This window comes from Micrasema longulum, unplaced genomic scaffold, assembly GCF_059751315.1.
Source record: "Micrasema longulum isolate JH-2025_06_02 unplaced genomic scaffold, ASM5975131v1 h1tg000403l, whole genome shotgun sequence".
Lineage (NCBI taxonomy): Eukaryota > Metazoa > Arthropoda > Insecta > Trichoptera > Brachycentridae > Micrasema > Micrasema longulum.
Genome location: NW_028277603.1, coordinates 549,154 through 573,877, shown reverse-complemented (window position 1 = coordinate 573,877; position 24,724 = coordinate 549,154). Strand labels below are relative to the sequence as shown.

The 24,724-nt window shown below is 32.9% G+C and overlaps 1 protein-coding gene and 1 non-coding gene across 2 annotated transcripts; one reads left to right on the top strand and one right to left on the bottom strand.

Annotated features, from left to right (window-relative positions):
* The first annotated feature begins 624 nt into the window (after positions 1-624).
* LOC148281853 (uncharacterized) lies at positions 625-16,079 on the top strand. Its single transcript, XM_088226019.1, has 6 exons — positions 625-925; positions 12,391-12,558; positions 13,246-13,327; positions 13,484-13,604; positions 13,831-14,564; positions 15,868-16,079. The coding sequence occupies exons 1-6, from the start codon at positions 761-763 to the stop codon at positions 15,942-15,944; spliced, it is 1,347 nt and encodes a 448-aa protein (XP_088082145.1). The 5' UTR covers positions 625-760; the 3' UTR covers positions 15,945-16,079.
* LOC148281854 (U1 spliceosomal RNA) lies at positions 8,515-8,677 on the bottom strand. The gene has a single exon (XR_015822268.1). It is a non-coding gene; the product is annotated as a U1 spliceosomal RNA (small nuclear RNA).
* Positions 16,080-24,724: the final 8,645 nt, after the last annotated feature.

Genomic DNA, 24,724 nt, shown 5'->3' with positions numbered 1-24,724 from the left:
AAATCTTTTTTTTAAATCGACAGTATTTTATAGACCCTTATTACTTCAAAAATGTTTTAAAAAAGATATATTTTCCCATTATTTTTAAGCTATGAAAAAAAATATTTTCCTATTAAACGTATTTAATCAAAAAGATTTATGTTCAGGAATCAAAGGTTTTAACGTATTACAACGAACTTTGATTAATTGATTTTATTAATTCACAAATAATGGTTATTTATATTATATTTATTGATTAACAAGTAACCTAAACTAACCTAACTCCATTGGTCTTAATTATAACTTATACGTCCTAAATCCGGTCCTGTGTAGTCCTAAATCCTATGTTGAGTTTAGGCAAAAAAAAACATCCCAGAATAATATAATACAACAATAACATTTTACAAAACAAGAACCCCATTAAAAAATAACACATACCAAGCGCGTCAATATTAAAAAAACCAACAAAGACAAATATTTGATTACCGTAAAACAGCCAACTCGAATAATTGAAAATTTAGAAGGACCTTTGGTAGCAGACGTGAATTTGAAAAGTATCCCTACACTTCTTGATTTGCACACATTAGTGAAATTAATATAGGTATCTTCTGGTTTGTTTAAAAGCGCGAGCAACCTTTTGCCATTGAATATTTGACGCACAGAACTGACGGCGAGTAGACGTTCGGCTATATTCCTGTAGATTTTACGTTCCCGCGTATTTTGACAGGTGGCTCGGAAAAGCGCGCGTTTGCACTTATAATTTTTCAATTTATCCAAGGAAATGTGCAGAGGGGCATGTTCGAATTTTGATGTAACCAGCCATGTGAAAATGCTGCAGAAAATCGGGATAGGTTTTGTTTTGTTTGTGATTATCTTGGGGCAGGTTGGATCACAAAACACAGATTATTGTTCTTTGTGCAGCAATCACACAAGATGCATTTATTCGGTAAGTGGGAGACATTTTATGCTCGTTCAGGATTCATATAGTTAATGAGGAAGTTCATTGGTTTAAAAAAAAATTATTTGTTAATAGACTATTAAACTAAGCCAACAAATATTTTTTAATTTTTTATGTACCGTATTATAATCAAAACAATTTACATTACACGGGATTACCAAAAAAATATACCACTCCGTGTATTTAGAAATCTGAAAAAACTAAAGTACTGAAAAAAAGAATTGTGATTTGGTTGACGGACATTGGAAGTAAGGAATCAAAAAAATTGTTAAGGATAGTGATCTAAATATTATGCGATTCCCATAAGACAATTTTTTTATATTTAACGTTTTTTTCCACTTTCTTTTATTACTATTTTTATTTATGGGAAACATATTCGATGAATATATTTAAAGGTATTTTGCCGCAACAAATCGATTTTTTAGAACAGGCATTTGCTCATACAGGAACTGAGTGCATATATATTTTTGGCTTGACAAATCCTTTATATACTAAGCCTACTCCCAGTACACGCAAATTTCGACAGTGTTTTTGTACCATTTTGTCTAATATTAACACGTATGTATAAATAAAAATGAAAAATTAATAAGACATTAACATATTGTTTGAATTAATGTTTAACGATCAATATCCCATTAAAATGATATTCAGTGTCAGATAATTTTGCTGAATAGGTATTTGAACATGGTTTTCTGTCATTCTCTCGCAAATTTATTTATTATTTATTTAATCCAATATAAAATACAAATACATAGTTAGCAAAAATGTTTATACAATAGGTACGGTACATTTAATATGTTTTTATTTTTATTTATGGATGTAGCCACTCCACTGGCACGTTCTGGAGTGCCAGTGTATTATTTATTTTTTACATAATTGTACATACTTTCACATCAATTGTGTAAAAATTCAATTTTTTAAAAGGTTTCGAAAGTAGGCATAAACCACTGAATAGATAATACGCCTGTGGTGTAAACTATTGCTCTTACCTAGTTCTCTCCTACACACGTTTTAAATGACTTTTTTTATTTACGCACCGACACAAACACATCCTTACACATTTATTCACACACATTCATATTCACATACATGAATACAAACGTCGCACACACACAATTTTATAAACTCGTTTCTTATATATTATGTGTTATTAGATTAACAGTGGATTTTTTTGATTGGCTCTAGTATTGTTAATATAGTTTTACTTATTTTTTTAAATGTAAATAGCTGTAAAAAAAATCCCAATTAAATTAAATAAATGTCAACCGGACACTATGCGAAAAAGCTAAATGTACGTCGAACTTATTATGCCCGACTAAAATCTACGTTTTGTTGCAAATTTTATCGCACTTTAAAACCAAACCGATTTTGATTTTTTGACCGAAGAGTTTAATAATGAAATAATACGTGTTGGTAAATTATGAGTTTTTTGAAAATGGTTATTATATACGTACCGTACCCGAAAACAGCAGATAAAACTGGGTGCTTTTAAGGGTTTTTGAAATGTTCTAGTTCCCCTAGTAAACAATTTATTAAAAGATATCTGCAGGTGTTATTTAAACCCTGTCACATCCGAAACCACGATGATCAGTACGGGCAAGAAGACATATTGGCATATTTAAAAAAAATATTTAGAACAAAGAAAATTTGTAAAAATAAAATATTAAAAATAACAAATGGTTGCTTACTTCTGCAGGGGAGAAGCGAGGGGGGTGCGGCCGCGTAGTTTACGGTGTGTCAGACTCCCTCCTCCCCCCTCCTCGTTTCTCTCCTGCAGAAGTTAGCAACCATTTGTTTTTTTTAAATATTTTATTTTTTTAAATTTTATTCTTTCTAAAAATTTATTTTAATGTGCCAATATGTCTTCTTGCTCATACTGATCATCGTGGTTTCGGATGTGACAGGGTTTAAAGAACGTCCTGTATAGTGTGTAAAAAAATCACCGCTCTAGTTCCATATTTTTTTCTAGATTGTTATTCTATGTCATTATAATTTGATCTAATTAATTTTACTATGTATTTTTATTGTTATTTATTGTGGCTTGACACGGGCATAGCCTAAAAAGCCTTAATAAGTTCATAAATATTTAATTTTGTAATTTTGAATGAATAAATAAATTCATGCGAAAAAATACGTGAATACGTTTGCATGAAGAAAAGTCAGACTGCGCTCCCTATAGGCTTTACGGTAAAACGCTCTAGGACATAATCCAGGGAGAAAATACGTTTGTACGAAGAAAAGCCAAAACCGCGTTTCCTTTTAATGATCATGCATTATCGAAACACTAATATTGTACAAAAACATATAACAGAAATGCGAAAACCAAGTTTTCGGCGAGTAGATTATAGATACAGGTTTTTTACAACTTCACCAGCTGTTCAATAATAATTAACATAATCTCGTTTTCAGTGGTCAGTGTTAACTTGATCCACGGCATTAAGCATTATTATTAACTTTGTACTATAAAAAAACCTGAGCAGGATCTTCCGAACGTGTTTTTTTTAAACTTTCATGTTTTGAATCTACGTTTACTTTTATAGATATTATAACGTCCGTTTTTCAATAATGGAGTCAAGCCAAGTGGCCTTGTGGAGCGGTGAGAGGAATTGGTGAAAGGAATCGAGGAGATGGGTTTGGATCCCAGCAGATAAGTTAAAAAGAATCTCCCACCTCCCAGATCGATCCTCAGTTGACTGGAGGCTGAGAGATGGCTCTGGGATACTTCACTTTTCTCACTTAAAAGTCGTTTGCACGTGGACATTGAGGGAAAAAACCAACCTCCACCCGCAACTGTTATAGAGTCCTGGGGCACTCTCTGTCAGCCACGCTATTTTAACGAATTTACGTTCTACATTAAAAAAATCGAAGTGATTTTAGTTAAAATCTAGGAAAAAAAAGGGTGTACAATCTATAAATGAATAATGTGTCCTGACTTAGAGACGGGTACGTCTCGACCGGTAGACATAAAAAAGACGGTAAATGGTTATATACAAATATTGAATAACATTTATGAATTCCAATACATCTGTTATTTACTTTGACAAATGATAAATAATCTCAGAGTAATAATGCGTAACCTAGAGAGAAGCCCTGCCACTATGTTTCATAGAACGCAAGCGATGTTGGTTTGTTGGTTAGCAACTAATTTTCAATTTTTTTATTTATTTTGTTGGTGGCCATTTTGTTTTATTTGACAACATAAACATAACGGTTTGATCGAATGCTTTTGTAGCTGTGCTTGGCTTTGTTTGTAAATAACTTGGATATTTACGTTATAATAAATTAAAATCGACTATGGTTAATTGCAGTATGTTTGGCTGCAGCAGTAGGGAGCGTCAAAGGTGTTAAAGGAGTCAGTTCTCACAGGATTGATTTCGAATATTTTCCCATGATTATCATTGATTTTTGGCATTTATTGTCACGACACGTGTATTATGTTATTTAAAAACTATATCAACATACATATTCACTTCAGATAGTATTTTTTCTCAATTTGGGAGTATGTTTACTGTTGATAATGACAGTTGATTATGGGCAATATGTCAGGGCCGCACTAGGCATCCATATAAAGTTAAAATTTTACTCGAAAATAGCAATGTTAACCTTGAAATCGCATCTTAAATGACGTGTCCAAATTTCAGGCCGCTACGACTCGCCATTTCGGAGATGTGACAAACAAACAAACTCAACACAGGCTTTTGGTTCCATGGAGTTGGGATTTATGTGTCAATAAATAAATGTAACATAAGTATATTGTGAATAAAATGAATAAATAAAATAAACACACGCATGTATTTTCAGTTTTATAAAATAAATATAGTTGAATTATAGAAAAATAAATTGGAATAACCCTGCAATAATAAATACACAGGTACATATTAAAAAATATTTACAATGCAAATTAATATCCATTTGGCATTTCTCGACCTAAGTACGGCTCATTGTTTTGCTGCGAACTGTAGCTAACTTAATACCCAATTGTCATATAATGGTTTTCCAACGTTTGGGCTCCTCTCTAGGTTACGCATTATTACTCTGAGTAAATAATGCATACATTCGTTTTTTTTTAATAATGCAAAAAAGAATTTAGTTATGTATTTCACCGGTTTTAATGATTTTAAAAGTCTCACTGACCACACAATCTAAGATGCGCATTTCGGAAAAAAACAGCCAGCCTAGTTAAACTGTGATGTATGGTTGTATCTTGTATTAATATGTATCGAATATATTATTTTTATATTTATATTAGGGTACTTAATTGTAAAGAATCACTTGGTTAATTTGTTAGAACAACTTTTAAAATAATAAAATTATGAGTTAAAGAAATTTTTGTGATTTTTTTGTGAGAATTTTGCAGAAAGCAGCCAAATCTAATATTAAATGATACCTTATTCAAACTTTTAATGTATAAGGTGACCATATTTTTTTATTACAGGTATTTTTTAATTAATTGATTTATAAAATTTAAATACTTAGATTTCTGGAGAAATTATTTTTTCCATCAGCATCTATACAGGGTGTTCTCTAAACCCTGTCACATCCGAAACCACTATGATCAGTATGGGCAAGAAAACATATTAACATATTGAAAAAAATATTTATGACGAAGAATTTTTTTTAAATAAAATATTAAAAAAAACAAAAGCGAGGGGGGCATGGCTGCGCTGTTGAAGGTGTATCAGACTACCCCTCCCCCCCGTTTCTTACCTGCAGAAGTAAGCAACCATTTGTTTTTTTTTTAAATATTTTATTTTTGTAAACTGTATTCGTTCTAAAAAAATATTTTAATGTGCCAATATGTCTTCTTGCTCATGCTGCTCATCGTGGTTTCGGATGTGACAGGGTTTAAAGAACACTCTGTAAAAATGAATAAAAACAAATCAATACAAAGAGATAGTCAAGTTTCAATAAATAACTACACATTCTAAAAATAATCAAATAAATTAAAACAAATAAAAAAGTATCGTCAGTTCCATATACTGCTATCTTACATGTACTCATTTAGTCTATACTAGGCCTTTTTTAGAAGTACGCCTTTTACTAATCAAATCGAACATGTTAAAAATAAATAGAAAAAACAAATTGACTTTTTTAAAACTATAAGTAATATAATTAGCCTAAACGAACTTGTAAAAATATATTACGCAATTACTCAATCAGTTTTGAAATACGGGATAATTGGATGGGGATGTGCAAATGACAAACTGATCAAACAAATGAAAATCGCACAAAAAGCTTTAATAAAAATTATCTTAAGAGTCCCAATCAGAACTAGCTCCCTCGGTATATTCGTAAATCTTAATGTATCATATGTAAAACAACTTTATGTAAAAGCTCCGTTACTATACGCACACAAACATTATTCTCTACCTTCCATAACTCTTCTCACAAATACAAGAGTTACTAGATACTCCACCCTGATGCTGCAAAAACAATTAAGAATTAATACAACCTTTGGTCAAAGAGGATTGGCCTACTACTCGGTTAAAGTGTACAATCTACTTCCATTATCCACAAGGACAATTAGTAAGTACTCAAAATATAAAATTGCTATTAATAAATGAATAGTGGAGGTGGGTTGCGCAAGGATCGATGAGTGGATCAAGCCAAATAGGTAAAATTGGTGTACTGTTTATGAAATTTAGTCTACGAATTAGTTATGTTTTTTATGGCTATTTTAGTTTATATTGCTTATTATGTTAATGATCAACAATATTTTGAGTTTGTCCAAATTTTTGTAGACAAGGACTGGATTCAACTCCCTGGGGAGCTGTTTATATTAACATATTACAACAGAGATGAAGAACATTTAAGAGAAGGTAATATAGAGTTCCAGGCATCTACAGGGCTTATGACCTGTCAATGGCTGTTTTAAGTGTCCACTTTACACACTGTGTAACATTCACCATTCTGCCTATATTTGAACATCTATATTCCTTCAATTCTTTCATCTGTTGATGTTTGTGAAGTTAAAGAGCTGAAACCTTTATTTATGCAGGTGAGATTAAACGAATTGAATTATTTCACCTACATACTAGGTTAATATAAACATCTCCCCGGGGAGTTGAATCCAGTCCTTGTCTACAAAAATTTGGACAAACTCAAAATATTGTTGATAAATTACCTGGTCCATGAAGAAGTAGAGAAATTGAAAAAATAATATTTTCAGGCGTTGCCTAGTATGTAGGTGAAATAATTCGATTCGTTGAATATCACCTGCATAAATAAAGGTTTCAGCTCTTTAACTTCACAAACATCAACAGATGAAAGAATTGAAGGAATATAGATGTTCAAATATGGGCAGAATGGTGAATGTTACACAGTGTGTAAAGTGGCCACTTAAACCAGCCATTGACAGGTCATAAGCCCTGTAGATGCCTGGAACTCTATATTACCTTCTCTTAAATGTTCCTCATCTCTGTTGTAATATGTTAATGATAATTAGGTTAGTTAGATTAATTACGTTTTTATTTTATTATTATGTTAACTTTGTTAAATAAATAATTTAAGGCACGTTTCACTAATTGTAAAATGTTTCTCTCGGCATGGGGTGCCCGAGAGAAACATTTACTTTATTGGGGTCCCCAGTTAGGGAATATTATTCCATATTAAAAAAGAATACAAACATTGTAAAAGTATATATAAATATATAAAATAAATACACATTTAAATTTATTGTCCGTCATAATTAGGACATTGTCGGGTATTCTATTGTAGAAACGTACGCAGTGCCTTCCCAACGATATGCTTACCTTTCTTTGATCAATGATCAATGGAGTCTGTAAAATAATGTACAAATTCATTACTAATTCGAGTTATCGTGTCACTAAAATATTTTCCAATTTTTTCATCACAACTACTTTTATTTTTTCTACCTAATATGTTATTAATCATGTCCCAAGTTTTACGACTATTATACAAATAAATTGTTATAATAAATTCGTTTTTTATTCATACTCAATTTATTTCTAAACTTTTAATAGTTTGACTTAGCTTTGTTTTGAGGCGAATTTTTCCACAACACAAATGATTTATCTCTTTTTTAGCTCAATTTCAGAATTACTAATTTGTATTATAATTATGTTTGCCGCTAAAAATAAAAACGAACTACTTTGAACATAGTCACTGGTTCATATGAATTAACAAATGATAAGAGAACCGAGGAAGTTATCCGGTTTGCTTACTGTAAACGGACCAATGGCAGAACTGACCGAGAATAAGCGGAAGAGAACCTCTGACGTCACACGTGAAGTTATTTCAGTGCAAAACTTTAAATAACGATTGCGCTGATAGGTAATACGATACGTAAAAATTGAAAAAAAAAATGGCTTGGTTTAATGGTCTATTAACAAATAATAACGTCTGAACTTCCTCATTGATCTTACTGCACTAACTGCACCCGATAACACCAAGAACTAATTTTTCGAAACTGAGGATTGGCGTAACCATTCTGAGGAACAATAACAGAACATAAGCCCCCCCGGTGATGCCCGGATCAATACGCCAGAAAAGAGATTGACGGCCAACATACACCGTAAGTTACTCGACCTGAAGGGCCGTTACTGACATAGTTAAATGCGGGAGCAGCGCGTACGCAGTCCCGACTACCAAAAATTACGCGCCCGAGTTATCCGCATTAGGGATAATCGCAAGGGTCAGCCCAACCGAAGTGCAATGGAAGAGCCTCGCCCTGGGGGAACCGCCTTGTTGATCACGGTGTCCCCTACGCCAGGTAAGTATGCTTTCTTCGGCTAAACTGCAAGCCTATATCAAAAGCGTTCCGCGTGACGCAAGCGCGCTGCGAACGATCTTACCGCCATCTAGCATCACTAACCCAAAACTAGTGTGGCTGGAATGTCATATTAGTCTGCTTGCGATACAAGACTTAATATATCTCTCTTATTTTCTTAAATGTTGAAGTTGTATTTTTTTCTAATTTTCAACTGGACATTTTCGCACCGGAGTTGCTAAGTAACATCTGTATAACTATGCTGGATTTTAATACAAAAATGTTTATCCTTGCTACACGAAGAATGAATGTGACGCCAATACAGCAATAAATCTGTCTAAGAAATTGCACAACCATATATACTCATAACAAGAAAGACAGAGACGCTGTTCTGTGGCCGGTGTTTGTGTGGAAGGTATTTAATATGTTATTGACAGTGATGGGGGATGCACACATGTAAGATAACCGGCGTATTCATTATTTTAAATTTATTTTGCTGTAACATTTCTAAATAACATGTTTAATGTTATTTATGGAAAATAAATTATTAAACAGTATGTCTCCATGTTTTTCTCAAATGTCTAAACTTTAGAATATTCCGTCACCGCACTCAAAGGAATTATTTACCGCAGACTTTTAAGAGTTCATCTTTGCTCGCATGTCGCATCTGTCCTTATGAATTTTTGCTGGTATACCGTAATAATAAATGTTTATTAATGATTTCAATATTAAGTTGTGAAAACGGTACATTTTATTCATCCGCGTGCATTTTTGTTGCCATTTAAGAAGTAGTATCTGATAATGTATTTGTTTATAAACAATTTAGCATACAAACGTTTAAAATACTACTTGTTTAAAACAATATTCTGTTTCTTAAATATTGACATTCAATAAGGACTTTTTACCCATTAATACGTATTTATTTAGTAATACGCTACCTCAAGGAATGACTTTACAAAAGCATTAAAAAAACATTTCACAGACTGAATTTAAGTTTTCGTGAGAACTTATGAGACTTCTGGTCTCCAAAACCTAGTTAAATACTGTTTTAACCTATCATCGAATTAGATGAATTTTTTTGAAATTATTTGCCATAAAATTCTACCAAAAATTTCACTTAAAACCGGTTGTTTGAACATTAGTAATAGCAACAATAGAATCTTTAATGTATGAACAAATGAATACTTTTTATAAATGTTTTTCTTACTTCATCAATTTGGCTGTTCGCTGACGACACCAAGATTCTCAAACAGATTGACAACCCTTCCAATTGTTCACTATTACAATCTGATTTACTGTCTTGTAGCATCTGGTGCTCATCAAATAATCTACATCTTAACTTAAGTAAGTGCAAGGTTATGAGATTTTTTCGTCTGGCAAATCCAACCAGTATATGATTGATATTTTTGAAGAGAGTATTAAGGGTATTGATATTTTTGAAGTCAATGGTGCTTCTGTTAATAAATTCAATGAGTTTGAAGAATTTGTTGATAACACGTTCAATATGAATTGAAAAGAAAGTTTAGTGTCAAGTATAATACCTAAATCTCGTATACTAGACACAGATGATAATATTTCATCGTTGTGTGAGTAGTCGTATAGACTATACGAGATTTAGGTATTTTACTTGACACTAAACTTTCTTATCAATTCATATTGAACGTGTTATCAACAAATTCTTAAAACTCATTGAATTTATTAACAGAAGCAACATTGACTTCAAAAATATCAATACCTTTAATACTCTCTTCTGTTCCCTAGTTCGCCCGCACCTAGAGTATTCCTCTGTTATCTGGTCTCCATATTATGATATTCACTGATATTCTTGATAGAATATTGAACCAGTTCAACATCGATTTTTAAGAAAGATAGGCTGGAGGTTGGGCTTTAATGAGTTAGAAACTAACTACTCTCTTCCAGACCGTCGAAATAAATCCGACCTTCTAGTCCTATTTAAAATTCTCAACTCACTCTTTGCTGCGCCTGAACTACTGAGCTCAATAAAATTAAATATCCCAACTAGAAACCTCAGACAAAACTTACTCTTTCATACCGATATCCATAGAATTAACTATGGTTTTCATTCCCCTATACCCAGAATTCTTAGGTTTGCCAACAAACATACCAGTCTTGATTTATTTGATAACAAGTTGTCTTATTTGATACGATCACCGAATCAACTTAAACTATAAACACCTCTTTCCCGATTCCTCTCCCCCCAAGCCTACTATATACCATTGTGTCTTTTTACTTTCTTTTATAATAATTGTCTATGTATAAATATGTCCATAAAAATGCCCTTTGGCCGTATATATAAATAAATAAATAAACATTAAGGCAGACTGGCTTTTAAATAAAAAAGCCAGTTCTACTTATTACTTTTGATTTTTAACCATTACTAATGATAAAACAACCCGGACCCAGCAATAAAATTCAAACTTCAACTTAGAACCCATAAAAAATGGAAAGTAATTTGCATTTGTAGCGAAGTGTCACCAAGTGTGATATTATAGACCTGACATTACATGACAGTGACATAATATTATCTTAAATCCAAAGTCACCTTTGTATGACATTATTATAGATATTTTAGGATAAAATGTTAAATAATTACCATATGAATTGATTTTCTAAGTGCCTGGTTCATTTATCATAGAAACGAATAGCCAAATTAACAAGATGTTATTGCTGATAAGTAAAAACGTGTATTTTAATTGTTTTTCTAATTAAATTTAGTATTTTTATAAAAGTGTAAAATTTGTTTAAGGTCTCGTGGTAGTGTCACAAACCTGATCAACGGTTCGATGTTCAAATCCCGCTCGTATATTCGTAAATACCCGACCAGTTATCCATTCGGGATGCTTCGTTATCACTCGGAAATAATTCTCTCGTTCAGGATGTTTCGGATCATAATAATAAAAAAAATCCATATACATATTTATGTACAAAGTAAATTTGTTATAATAGCTTGGCTGACAGAGAGTCCCCTAGGATTCTATAACAGCTGCGGGTGGAGGTGGGTTTTCTCCCTAAATGGAACACTCGGGATAATCGGCCCAGAGTAGCGCCTGCTAACGTCACTAAACATAAACATACTAGTTTTCTATGTTAAAAATGTATTAATTTGTATATACATGTCTTACAAAATATGTTGAAAGGAGAGTAAATGGTCGCAACAAAATGAACGGAGCGCTAAGTTCAGTAATTGCTAACAAAATATGTGAATCGAAGCTAAACTGACAGTGCACAACAGAGTTTTAGTCCCAACACTTATTCGTGGAAGTAAAATGTGGAACTGGCAGAAGAAGGAAGAAAGCAGAGTGAACGCGGTCAAAATGCGATCTTTTAGACGAATATGTGGGAAATCAATGTTGAGTGGGTTACAAATGATGAAACTAGGCCAGAGTGTAAATCTGAGTCAGACATAAGTGATAAGATTAAGAAAGGGTCTCTAAGATGGTTTGGTCATATATAACGAATGGATGACGACAGTGTGGTAAAACAGGTGTATATGGCGAGAATAAATAGTAATATCCTATTTTTAGCATGAAGATGTTTATATATTTCCTTGACAAAATGATTCATTCTTAGTTGAAAGATCAGCCCTTCTCCATACCAGTGTGTTTGATTTGGTTATCTTGTATTACAGAATTCGTATTGACGATTGCTAGAAAAGAGGGATTTTTAATTCGTGGAAGTAATTTGCACCTTTTCGTGTTTCCAGGGATTAGGCAATAAGTGCGGATACACGTCGGTTGGGGGTCCATTGACTGAGGAGGAGAAGAAGATAATAGTTGACACGCATAACAGCCTGAGGGCTCTGGTTGCCAATGGAGGAGAGTCCAGGGGATATCCTGGACCCCAACCGACAGCGACAGATATGCAGTACTTGGTGAGTAGTCTCAAACATTTAAAGTATTAAAAATTGTCAAAACTATAATGCACCGAAAAATTAGATCGTTTGTGAGAACGAGATGATTTATCACATGGTCAGGACAAGAATAAAAGGTGACTTAGAAGCCAGAACATTTTATATCATCAAATATAAAATAATTGGTTGCAAGACATACAGTGTTGAACACTCAAGTAGATAAGGAGGTCTGTCGATGAACGTCAATAGTCTGCTTCCTTCTGGCGAGTTTCCTGTGATTTTTTTATAAGCCATAGCCGAAACATTCTACGTGACCCTTCAATATTAAAATAATCTGAATTATTGGAAGTGTTGTCTTAAAGAAGCTAACAACGACATAAAATATTTTTGAGAAGGAAATATAGTCTAGAAATTTATAGTTTCTTCACAAAAAATATCCCCTATCTTTGTTGTAGTATGCGAAGTCTTAATATCTTCCAAGAGGGTAAAATTGTTAAACATATAACTATTCATTTGTAAACAATAATGAAACTCCAGTAAAACAAATCTTAAAGAATATTTAAATTCAGAATACTCTTTAGAGTTCAAAATCGAAGATACAGAACTTCTTCGATTATGCCAACTTTTTTTATATGTCTAAAAAATACAGGAATCAATTAATTAGTCATGGGCTGGACAGGAATTTATTTGTTTTTATCTTTTTTCTAGCATTGGGATGAGGAGTTGGCTAAAACTGCGCAAGCGTGGGCAGATCAGTGTGATTTTGGACATGATGCTTGTCGACTGGATCGTAAGTTGCTCATTGATTACCTGCCTGAAATATATTACAAGCAATATCCAAGCATGGATGTAATTCCATACCTACTCCAAATATCTGGCAATTTTGTTGCCAAGGACTTTGATGGATGGTTAATATTTCTATATGAATGATTCTTTGCCTTTCCAGCTCGATTCACTGTAGGACAGAACGTGTTCTTGTCAGAAGGAGGAGTTCCCTGGGAACAAGCTCTGCTCTCCTGGTATAGCGAGGTAGAGTTCATGGATAATTCTAATGTGGATAATTTCATGTAAGTTTTTCTCCCTCGCCTTTCAAAATACTTTGTTTATTTAGCCTTTCACGATTATTCCAGTTCCTTATTTTGTATTATGTATTTCCGTTCTGCGCGTTCTATCTACATCTTCCTGATCTAATGTTGTTTATATTTTTACTCTCCAAGATCATATAAGAAAACTTATACATATTACTTCTTTTTAATGCGTAGCTGTTTTCATTGATATTGTTATTTTTTCTAGTTTTGATGAGGTTACTGGTCACTATGCGCAAATGCTTTGGGGAAACACTCGGTACATTGGTTGTGGAAAGCGCACGTATCCACAAAAACCAAAGAGATTCTACAAAAGGGACACAACACAGATTGAGGGAGGTAACCCTTCTTTAGACGAACATTTCCAAGAACACCAAAGTGAAATTCTGAGACAAGCTAGAAGAATTGACTATTATCAATACAACCAGCAAAAGGGATACCAGGATGATGGAAAATACAAGCAGTATTATAACAGAAATAGTGGTCAAGATGGTCAGTATAGTAAAAATAATAACAAACAAGATCAATACAACAAAACTGCGCAAGAACCAGTGGTCAATTTACAAACTTCTAACTTCCACAAGAAACAGTTGCAGTTTTACAAGAGTTACATTGACCAAATGAAGCAACTAGACTCGCCTTATCTCAGCTACGAATCAAAGTCCAAACTCTTCTATGAGCTGAAGAAGAAGCACCAACTCTTGGAGAACATCCACAACAGAGTTTTGTATCATGACCAAAAATTAAAGGACAAGATAGCCAAGACCAAGAAGCTGAATCCTTATATCCCAAAGGGATATTCATTCAAGACCAATAAACCAGTTATATCTGGACAGGTTTTTGAGTATTATGTTTGTAATTATGGGCCAACTGGCCTCTGGCCAGGAGCAAGGATGTACACGAGAGGAGAAAATAAATGTCCTTACGGAGGATTATGCAACGGTAAGTGTCCTTTTCGTTTATAATAATATTACCTATCCTTAAACCGGGGTAAAGAAACAGAATAATCACTTAACAAACCTGAGAACTTGTAATCGTTAATAAATAGTTTAGTGTTTTTTTTTATTTAGAATTCAGTACAGTAGACAGTCAGTATTTTTATGACATACAGTATTTATTTATTTATTATATATACGGCCTAAGCCAATTACAACAGTTACATCAAGAAACATATATGTATATATACAAGAAACTGAACATAAAGAATATAAAATTATGTAGCAAAGACAAACAAGGAAAATAAAATGATGGTATCCAATATATTCATAAACACAATAAACAAATAATACTTCGAGCTAAACTATGCCAATCCATCTTCATCCCACACTGTTTTAGCGGCGAAGAGATCTACAAAAAGCCGGAAGATCTATCCCAGAGAATTTCAAGTTATGTGACGAATTGACTAACCTACACATTCTGGACATTGGGGCATAAAAACAAAAGTTGCTCTTAAGAGATTTAATAAATAGCAGATGTTGACTTCTGGTGACACGGTTGGGAACGTGAAAAAAAATTGATTGCAACAGAGGTGGGACATCACTTATAACATTAGATGGCCCTAAAATTGAAAGGCATAATAGAGATGATGTACTATAAGTACTTGGCTGTATAAATTGACTATACCATAGTCCTTAAAATATAGCTTGATTAGAATGACAACTGTTAAACTAATTTCATTAGCGATGGAATTTACTGATCACTGATCAAATCGATTTTATCAGTTATTTCATGCAATCATGAAACTCTGTTTCGGAAATTGATACAAAAAACGCAAAAACAAAGCTATTATAGTGTGTTTAACACAATTATTCACCAAAAAATGAGAAATTTATACTTTTTTCACGAACAACATCAAATGAATTATTTTTTCATTCGATCAATTTACATTGATCGATTTGTCCCATCTCTAATGTTTTTGCAGAATGGTAACCTTGTAAGAACGTCGTTAATAATTAGGTTTATTTTAGTTTTAAAGCTGATTTTATATATTAATGTTGATTTATGTTTCAAGCATTGTATTAAAAAAATAAATTAACACACCAGATACAAATGATTTTTCGTGTGTCAATATAAATAACTCCTTTGACGTTACTACAAAGTTATGTCGTCACTTTTTCTGACAACTGTCATTCTAATCATGCTACATTTTAAGAACTATAATGATTATTAAAACGATGGGAAAAATGGTGGCTTCTTTTATTTAATTTCAACATGGAACACTAATAAACCATTGTTATTTTTTTAGATCCTTTGACGGTGTCGTACTACGATGGACTGGACAGAGAAAATGATCCAATTCTTTCGCTCGTCTTCAGAAGTTGAAGAGAGCAAACGAAAAAAAAATTGCATCCCAAGAACCTGGAAGGACGTCAAACAAGTTTATCCAATTGACAGTTGGATCCTTTTTAAGAGGAAAAGAAGATGTCGACTTGTACAAAATGTACAGAAAATGTTGATTCGGAAGAAATTCAGTATTATTGCACCATAATGGTGATATTTATAAGTTAAATAAGATAAAGGTTATATTCATTTTTTTATATTAGTCGAAATTGCAGTTTATTATTATTTACGAATCATCTTTGATCGAGCTGAGCCATTAACATTGAGCCATAAAATCTAATGATGGAGACTAACCTAACCCGAGAACATGACTAAGAATTAATTAATTTAACTCGGATAGAGTCTTAGCTACATAAATAAAGTAATTTGCTTTAATACTTAACCTCAATATCAAATACATAGATGGCGCTCCAAACGCGCTAGCGAAAGCTTTCCCTGTTTCATGACATATATACTAAAACCAAAAATGTCACCGATATGGATATTCGCTAATAAGCGGAATGGGGAATGTTGTAGAATTCTACATAAAAGTGGCCACTTGAACCCAACCTATGACAGGTCATAAGCCCTGTAAACGCTCGAATATCCATAATCTTGAAACAAAAATTCTACCCATCTCTGTAGTGATATAAATAATAATGACTTAGAATGCTCTTAAGCTAGGGTTTCCTAGGACAGCGGTGCCCTTATCTTAACGGCCGTAGTGAACGGTGATGCGGTGGACAGCCGTCGTAACGGTGACTAGAGAGTGGTTTCCTAGAAAAACGGCGTTGATAATATTTAACAACATCGTTTTCCCAAGAAACCACTCTCTAGTCACCGTAATGACGGCTGTCCACCGCATCACCGTTCACTACGGCCGTTAAGATACGGACACCGCTGTCCTAGGAAACCCTAGCTTAAGAGCATTCTAAGTCATTATTATTTATATCACTACAGAGATGGGTAGAATTTTTGTTTCAAGATTATGGATATTCGAGCGTTTACAGGGCTTATGACCTGTCATAGGTTGGGTTCAAGTGGCCACTTTTATGTAGAATGTTGAAGTTCTATAATTGAGAATATATGTAAAGAACGTTAGTTATGCTCACTTAAAAAATGTATGTATTGTATGTATTCTTGTTGAACTTCCAAATAAATTAAAAAAAAAAAAAAAAAAACTCATCAACTGAGTCAATCATGAGTTCAAGCATATCAACCGAAGACGTCGCATATCAAATTCCATCTGCGGATTTTATTTCGTAAAATCAACATTATTCCATATTACGGCGAGAAGAAAACAATCAAGAACCTATTTCAGTTGTTATTATTATTATTACGAATATTTACTTCTTAGATAAAGTTATTGTCAACCATTTATTAACGTTTGCGGCAGTTTTTCCTATAACGGTGGTCCCCCTATAACGTAGTAAGTCCGCGTCCTTTGATCTTAATAGACACTTTCAGCGGAACTAACATTGATGACTCATCGGCACATCGCTGCTCTGTTCCAAGGATATTCACATGATACAGTAATTCTACTTGGATTAAATTATGATCGAGTGAATCGATGTACACTTTTTTTTATTTAAACTTAACATGTAAAAATGTGTTCTATTATTTATTAACAGTGTGAGCCATTGTTCGACAAATATTTCATCCCCATCACTTTATTTGACAAGCGAGCTATTATTATTATTAGTGCTAACTAGTTACACTAAAACAAGTAGAGGAATGTGTGTATCTGAGAATATGTTTACTAGGGATGGAATGACTGAGAAAGATATTGAAAGGAGGGTGAGTGCCGGGAACAGAGTGAATGGTGCACTTAAATCAACCTTGGCAAATGAATGTTTGTCGCAAGAAGCAAAATTAGCAGTTCACAACGGTGTCCTGGTCCCGACCCTGATATATGGGAGCGAAGTATGGACTTGGAAAAACAAAGATGAAAGTAGACTGAATGCTGTCAAAATTCGATCTCTCAGGCGAATGTGTGGTAAAACTATGAGATTAAAAAACACATATATTTAGTTTTGCCCAGTCATCATCAGATGTCCAGGATGTCTAGAACTTAATGCCCAAAACTTTAAAAAATCATAGCGCTGACAATACGATACATAAAAATTGAAAAAAAAATCGCAGTGTGTGATAGTGTGACAGTCAGTGATAGTAAAAACTGCATTTGGTTGATTTGGTGAAAAAAATCAGTGCTGGTTTTGCTGCAACAGGAGCTTGACCTTTCTCGTATTACATCAGTCGGAATGGGTTGATATTGCCGCTGGAGTACCTCAAGGTGGAGTTTTATCACCATTACTATTTTCCCTGTTTATTAATCCGATTGCAGATCGTCTCAATTGTTCATATCATCTCTATGCAGATGATTTACAATTATATCTTCATTGCAGACCTGAAAACACCAGCGAAGCAATATAATCGATGTCTAATATACGAAATTGCGTGTCAACATGGACAAAAGAGTATGGTTTACTAATAAACCCATCTATAACACAAATTATGTTTGCGTGTGGTCAAAGATTGCTTGGTAAGCTAGACGTATCTTCACTTAATCCTCTTAATGTCAATGGTACCAATATTTAATACAGGAAATCCGTAAAAAATCTAGGAGTACAAATAGATGAACATCTCTGCTGGCGAGCTCATACTAATGAATTAAGCCGCAAAATATTTTTCAGTCTACACTCACTTAGAAGGTTGTAAAAATTCTTACCCATTAATACTAAATGCACCCTTGTACAAGCATTACTACTACCCATTCTAGATTATGCTGATGTTTCCATGACTGATTTAAGCCGTGAGCAACTCGATAAACTTGAACGACTTTAGAATACATGCATAAGGTACATTTTTGGTCTTAGGAAATATAACCACATTTCTGATTATCGTAGGCAACTGAAATGGCTCAAAATTAGACAGCGGAGAGACTTTCACTCCCTCTTACTTCTGTTCAATGTACTTCATAGTGCTAACGCTCCTATATAACTGCGTGAAAAATTTCAACGCTTATCAGTTCATGGTTTACCTCTTCGTTCTAATTCTCAAGGCACTCTCTGAATACCCATCCACAATTCCCCTTTCTTCTCCAACTCATATAGTGTCCATGCGGCTCGACTATGGAATCTCCCATCCACCATCAAAGATGTTACTACATTATCTCTGTTTAAATCACATCTGAAGAAACATCTCCTTTCTCTTCCTTTCTCTTCCTTAATCTCTCCTCCTTTCCTTTTTCCTCTTTCCTCTTTTTTCCCTTTTCCCACGGAGCAATAGTTTTGATTTAAAGTAATTTATAAACAAATACGTTTATTTCTATTTTTATATATTTTTAGCTTTTTAATCTTTTTTTCTTCTATTGAATATGTTCTGTAACTTGAATTATAATAATAAAACTTTTATTTTATTGGTTGGTTGGAAGAAATTTCCGTATGGCAAAAGCCCGCCAATGTACAAATAACATTATGTACAAAAAGTTAAATAAAACAAATAAAAAAAAAAATTAAAAAAATTTTGGAGATTCCCGTCTCATAATTTTTCTGATTATTTTCATACATTTTAGAGAAACTTCGCCGTACAATGAAGGGCTCTTTTACCGCATGCAAGAAAACATTTTTTACATCCAATTTCTAGTAGCAATAACTTTCTCATGACAGGTAACCAATCGAGACACTTGAAATTTGTATACAAATATAAACATGGAATTTATTTTGAGTTCTCCTGTTTTTTGTAAATAACAAAGCGATTCATTTAACTTTGTTATTCCACATTTTTGATGCCGATTCAATAAATGATGTAAAATTAAATTAGTTTTTTGCTACGCCTGTTTTCATGCAATATTTGAGCATGTACGTTCCCATCTTTGCTGCTGATTTTGATTAGGAAAATACATAATATTATGTCTTTTCGTACAACACCCGATGGAAATAGGGTTGCCATATTTGGTTAGTCTCGTCAAGACGTTGTAATTAAAATTAATATACTCTGAGATTCGTGGTAAATAATATATTAATTATTTTAGTAAATGCATTTAAAATATCATATCTTCAATATAAAACATGGATTTAAAAGACAAAATAATAATCAAATCTAAATGTTATTGCCAAAAATACTATCGTATTTCAATTTAACAAACTTGACAGTAAGAATAGAAATTAAAAACAATTCATTCAAGTGTCAATTTATGCAAAAAAAATAAAGTAGGCTATTTTATAAATACATTTCTGTGAAAATACAGTTGTCAAAAATAATAAAATATTTATCAACAATATTTTGAGTTTGTCCAAATTTTTGTAGACAAAGACTGGATTCAACTCCCTGGGGAGCTGTTTATATTAACATATTCCAACAGAGATGAAGAACGTTTAAGAGAAGGTAATTTAGAAGTCTAAGCATCTAGAGGGCTTATAACCTGTCAATAATAATAATAATAATATTTGGCTGATTTATATAGCGCCATTTTTGTAAAAAATCACCTCAAGGGAACTTTACAATTGTATATCTAAACTTACATTCTAACTAAACTTAAGTGATACATTATATTTCCAGATTTAAAATTAAGGGTATGATAGTTTAAAGAAGTGTGATTTTAGTTGGGATCTGAACTGACTGGGACTGTCGATGATTCGTAAGTTTGAAGGCAATTGGTTCCAGGCAGAGGGGCCGGCGGCGGCAAAAGCACGGTCTCCAAATCTAGTGTTTGGGGAGCGCCGGATTTCAACAAGTTTTCCTGACTGATCTAAGTGGCCACGTTACACACTGTGTAACATTCACTATTCTGCCCATATTTAAACATCTTTATTCCGTCAATTCTTTCATCTGTTGATGTTTGTGAAGTTAAAGAGCTGAAACCTTTATTTATGCAAGTGAGATTCATCTAATTGAATTATTTCAGCATTGGTCAGTAAATTATTTTGTAAAGGTGCTGATCAAATTCTAAGAAAACAAATCTTTTCTGTCATCGAAATAAGTTACAGATAATTAATGTTGCAATTAGTCTTTATTGTATTAATGAATTTAATAAGCTCTTAAAAGCTGAAACGCTTAAAGCATGAAAAATATTAATAATTATATTTTTTTATAATACATTTACTACGATGCGGCACCAGAAAAAAAACCGCATTTCTACGAACCGTCCGAGTCTTAGTAATCTCAGTTAATTTTATAATATTTTTCTCATTTTTGAAAAAAGTTAGTTGTTGAAAATGCAGTATATTGTTTGTGGGAATACATGTAAAATATTTCCATATTAACACGAAAAATTGCTGTGAAAATCGCTTTGAATAAATATTTCACGTTAACCTCGTGCACGGCAACCAAACGTGTTAACCAATATACCACAAGTTGGACATAAAATGCATTTAAAAAATGATAATAAATAATAATAATTTAATTACAATATTTGAGTTTGTTCAAATGCTTGTAGACAAAAGACTGGATTTCACTCCCTCGGGAGTCATTAAGATTCTTAATGACTAACGAGGGTGTGAAATCCAGTCTTTTGTCTACAAACATTTGGACAAACTCAGATATTGTAATAAAAACCAACTGGTCCAAGAAGAAGTTTAAAAATTGGAAAATTGTTATCAGGCGTTGCCTAGTATGTGAAATTCTTCAGTCAGATGAATCTCTTTACAACAATAAAGGTTTCAGCTCTTTAACTTCACTAAAATCAACAAATGGAAGAAATGAAGAAATATGAATAATATAGGCAATGTGGTGAATGTTACACAGTGTGTAAAGTGGCCACTTAAACCACTCAATGATAGGTCATAAGCCCTGTAGATGCCTGACTTCCATATTCCCTTTTCTACGGCATTCTCCATCCCTGTTGTAATTTGTTAATAATAATAATACCTACCTACTTTACTATTTGGAGGGTGCTTACTTCAGAGTAATAAGGCGCTACCGCTATAGAGCCGCCCATACGGACAAAAATCAGTATGGATTATCAATTACGGACGAAACCGTCCGTTACACGTCTGTTGTTAAACCAAAAACCAAACCAATAATTTCCAACGCTTTTGTTCTACGCAATAGAGAGAAAAGGCGTCTCTACAACTGTAACGTTAGTGCGCTAATATACAGTACCCGGCAGTCAATAAAGTACATCGGGCTTAAAAAAGAGACTGCCGACTTAGTAGAGCTTCGTCTCTGTCACACGAGTCCAGTATCTGTTACATGGATGAATGACAAAGACGACGCTCTACAAAGCCGAAATTAGCCGATTAGGCCAGCATGCAGCAGTCTCTTTCTTAAGCCCGATGTACTTCATTGAATGTCGGGTACTGTATTAATTTACTAAAAGGTTAATATAATTACGTATTGTTAGTTGACAGATGCAAAATCGGTGAATTATCTAAATTATCAAGAGATTCCGCCATTATCTGTGATTACATTATGACGTTACGGCACGCAATTAACCAAATAAATTTGAGGTGAACGAACTAATTCACGATTCATTAATTTATCATTGTTTATTAACCGTTGTAGGCATACTAGGCTCCGGCCCAGAGGCCCAAACTTCTGAGGGCCCCGACAAAAAAACTTGGGTGAAAAGTCTGAAAATTAACCCAGTTTTATTTTGCTGTTTTATGAAACGAGTTTTTTTCGTTCATTTTTAAAAGTGGTTATTGACAATATATCACAGCGAACCTAGCCACCCGGGTCCCGAGTCTTCAGGGGGCCTGCCCTATAACTGAAAAGTGAAAATGTAGTATTTAGCATAAGATACTCGTTTATACTTCTAAAACATTTAAGTTTGTAAGTGAAAATTCTTGATGGAAGTTCATTGTAATTTATTATATAAATAAAAGACGAGTGATACTTTAATCCACAAATTTGGAATATCCAGTGACCGGTTTCATCACTTTCGCGACATCTTCGATACTGGTAACTTTATTAAGGAGTTCAATGTATTTATACAAAACAGAGGTAAGAATAGATAATTCAAAGTTACATGAAAGTAAATTAAATAAAGTTATTTTTATCTTAAGGATCATTATCAATTTTTTTTCTTCGGTTTAACTAATGAGTTGATATAATGTTATTTTAATGAGTTTAAGTATTTTATTTTATTTTTAGTGTCCCATCCTTCGTGAGTGTGATTTTGTAAATTATGATTTCTGAAAAACAAAGCGTAAAAAGTCATTAGTAAAAATATATTACAATGGGTAAAGTAATGGAGAAGCACGTGTGTAATCTGTTCATTAAGTAATTCTACGTCGGGTTTATTTTTTAGTCTATTATTATGAGAATTTCTAATTTGTCAACTTTATGGCTTTTAGGTGCAATATGAATTAATTTACATTATTTTTTAATTCAAAGGAATGTTTATTTTCTATTAAATGATTGGCAAAATTTGAATTATCTTTATTATTAGCCCATGATTGTATGTGCTCTTTTATGCGTGTTTTAAAAACTTTATTTAATTTACTTTCATATAATTTTGAATTCTCTATCCTTACCTCTGTTTTGTATAAATACATTGAACTACTTAATAAAGATACCAGTCTCGAAGATGTCGCGATAGCGATGAAACCGGTCACTGGATATTCCAAATTTGTGGATTAGTGTATCACTCGTCTTTTATTTGTATAATAAAAAGTTTATACTTCTACTAATAATTATTTTCAAGCGTTGCCTAGTAGGCGAAATGGTTCAGTCGGATGAATCTCACCCACATGGTAAATGTTTCAGCTCTTTTACTTCACAAAAGTCAACATATGGGAAATGTGGATGCTTAATCTAAGGCAGAACGGTGAATGTTACACAGTGTGTAAAGTGGCCACTTAAACCAGGTCATAAGGCCTGTAAACGCCTTATTAAACATCCATATTCCCCCCTCAAAAATGTTTTCCTAGATAATTAGAATTGAAATCTAGATACCTACTTATTTATTTAGGAGCCCCAATATCAGGTTTGAAAAACAGTTTGTTTTTCTGTAAAATAAAAGTTTGTTTTTTGCTTAGTCACCAAAAGGGGAGTTTGTTCTAAATATTTAAAAAACGCACTTGTAGTAGGGTCAAAGCACCAATGAATGACCGTTTAAGGTTCAGCTTGTAGTGAAATCCAGATTAAAGGTATAAATTTCATTATTTAAGCGTATAAAATAAAAGAAAAGAATAAAAAACACATTAATTATTCTAAGTTCTTTTACTTTTTTATTGAAATACGAGTATTACAATTCTAATTAATATTACTCTAAAAAAATAGCAGAATCACCAATTGCATAAGAAATAGCATCAAATAAAACACTTACCCCACCTTTCTTTATAAAAACACTATCAATCTCAGAACAATAACGGGAAGACGCACTATTACCTTTTGACAACTCACAGCTCAAAACTGATAGATTTGTTTCTTACCAAAAGATGTGTCCGCCTACTGCTTTTGTCATAGTTTCTAGTGTTAAAAGTTTTTTGACGACACATGTAGCAATTCTTATTATATTGTGTTTTTTTTACCAATAGTGAGTTACTGGGGAGTGGTCATTTACTGGTTCTTTGACCCTATTGTAAACTTACTAAAAATTAAAAGATTGCGCCAAAAAACAATAGTTAATTTATTACGCAGAACAAGAGACAAAGGCAGCGGGAATAAATAACCGAGAAAATAGATAATATAAATTTGATGTAACATAATATACATTCGAAACAAAAATAGGTAATATAGTGTAACGTAATATGCATTCAAAACAAAAATAGGTAATATAATATAATATAATATACATTTAAAACAAAAATAGGTAATATAAAGAAACATAAGTAACA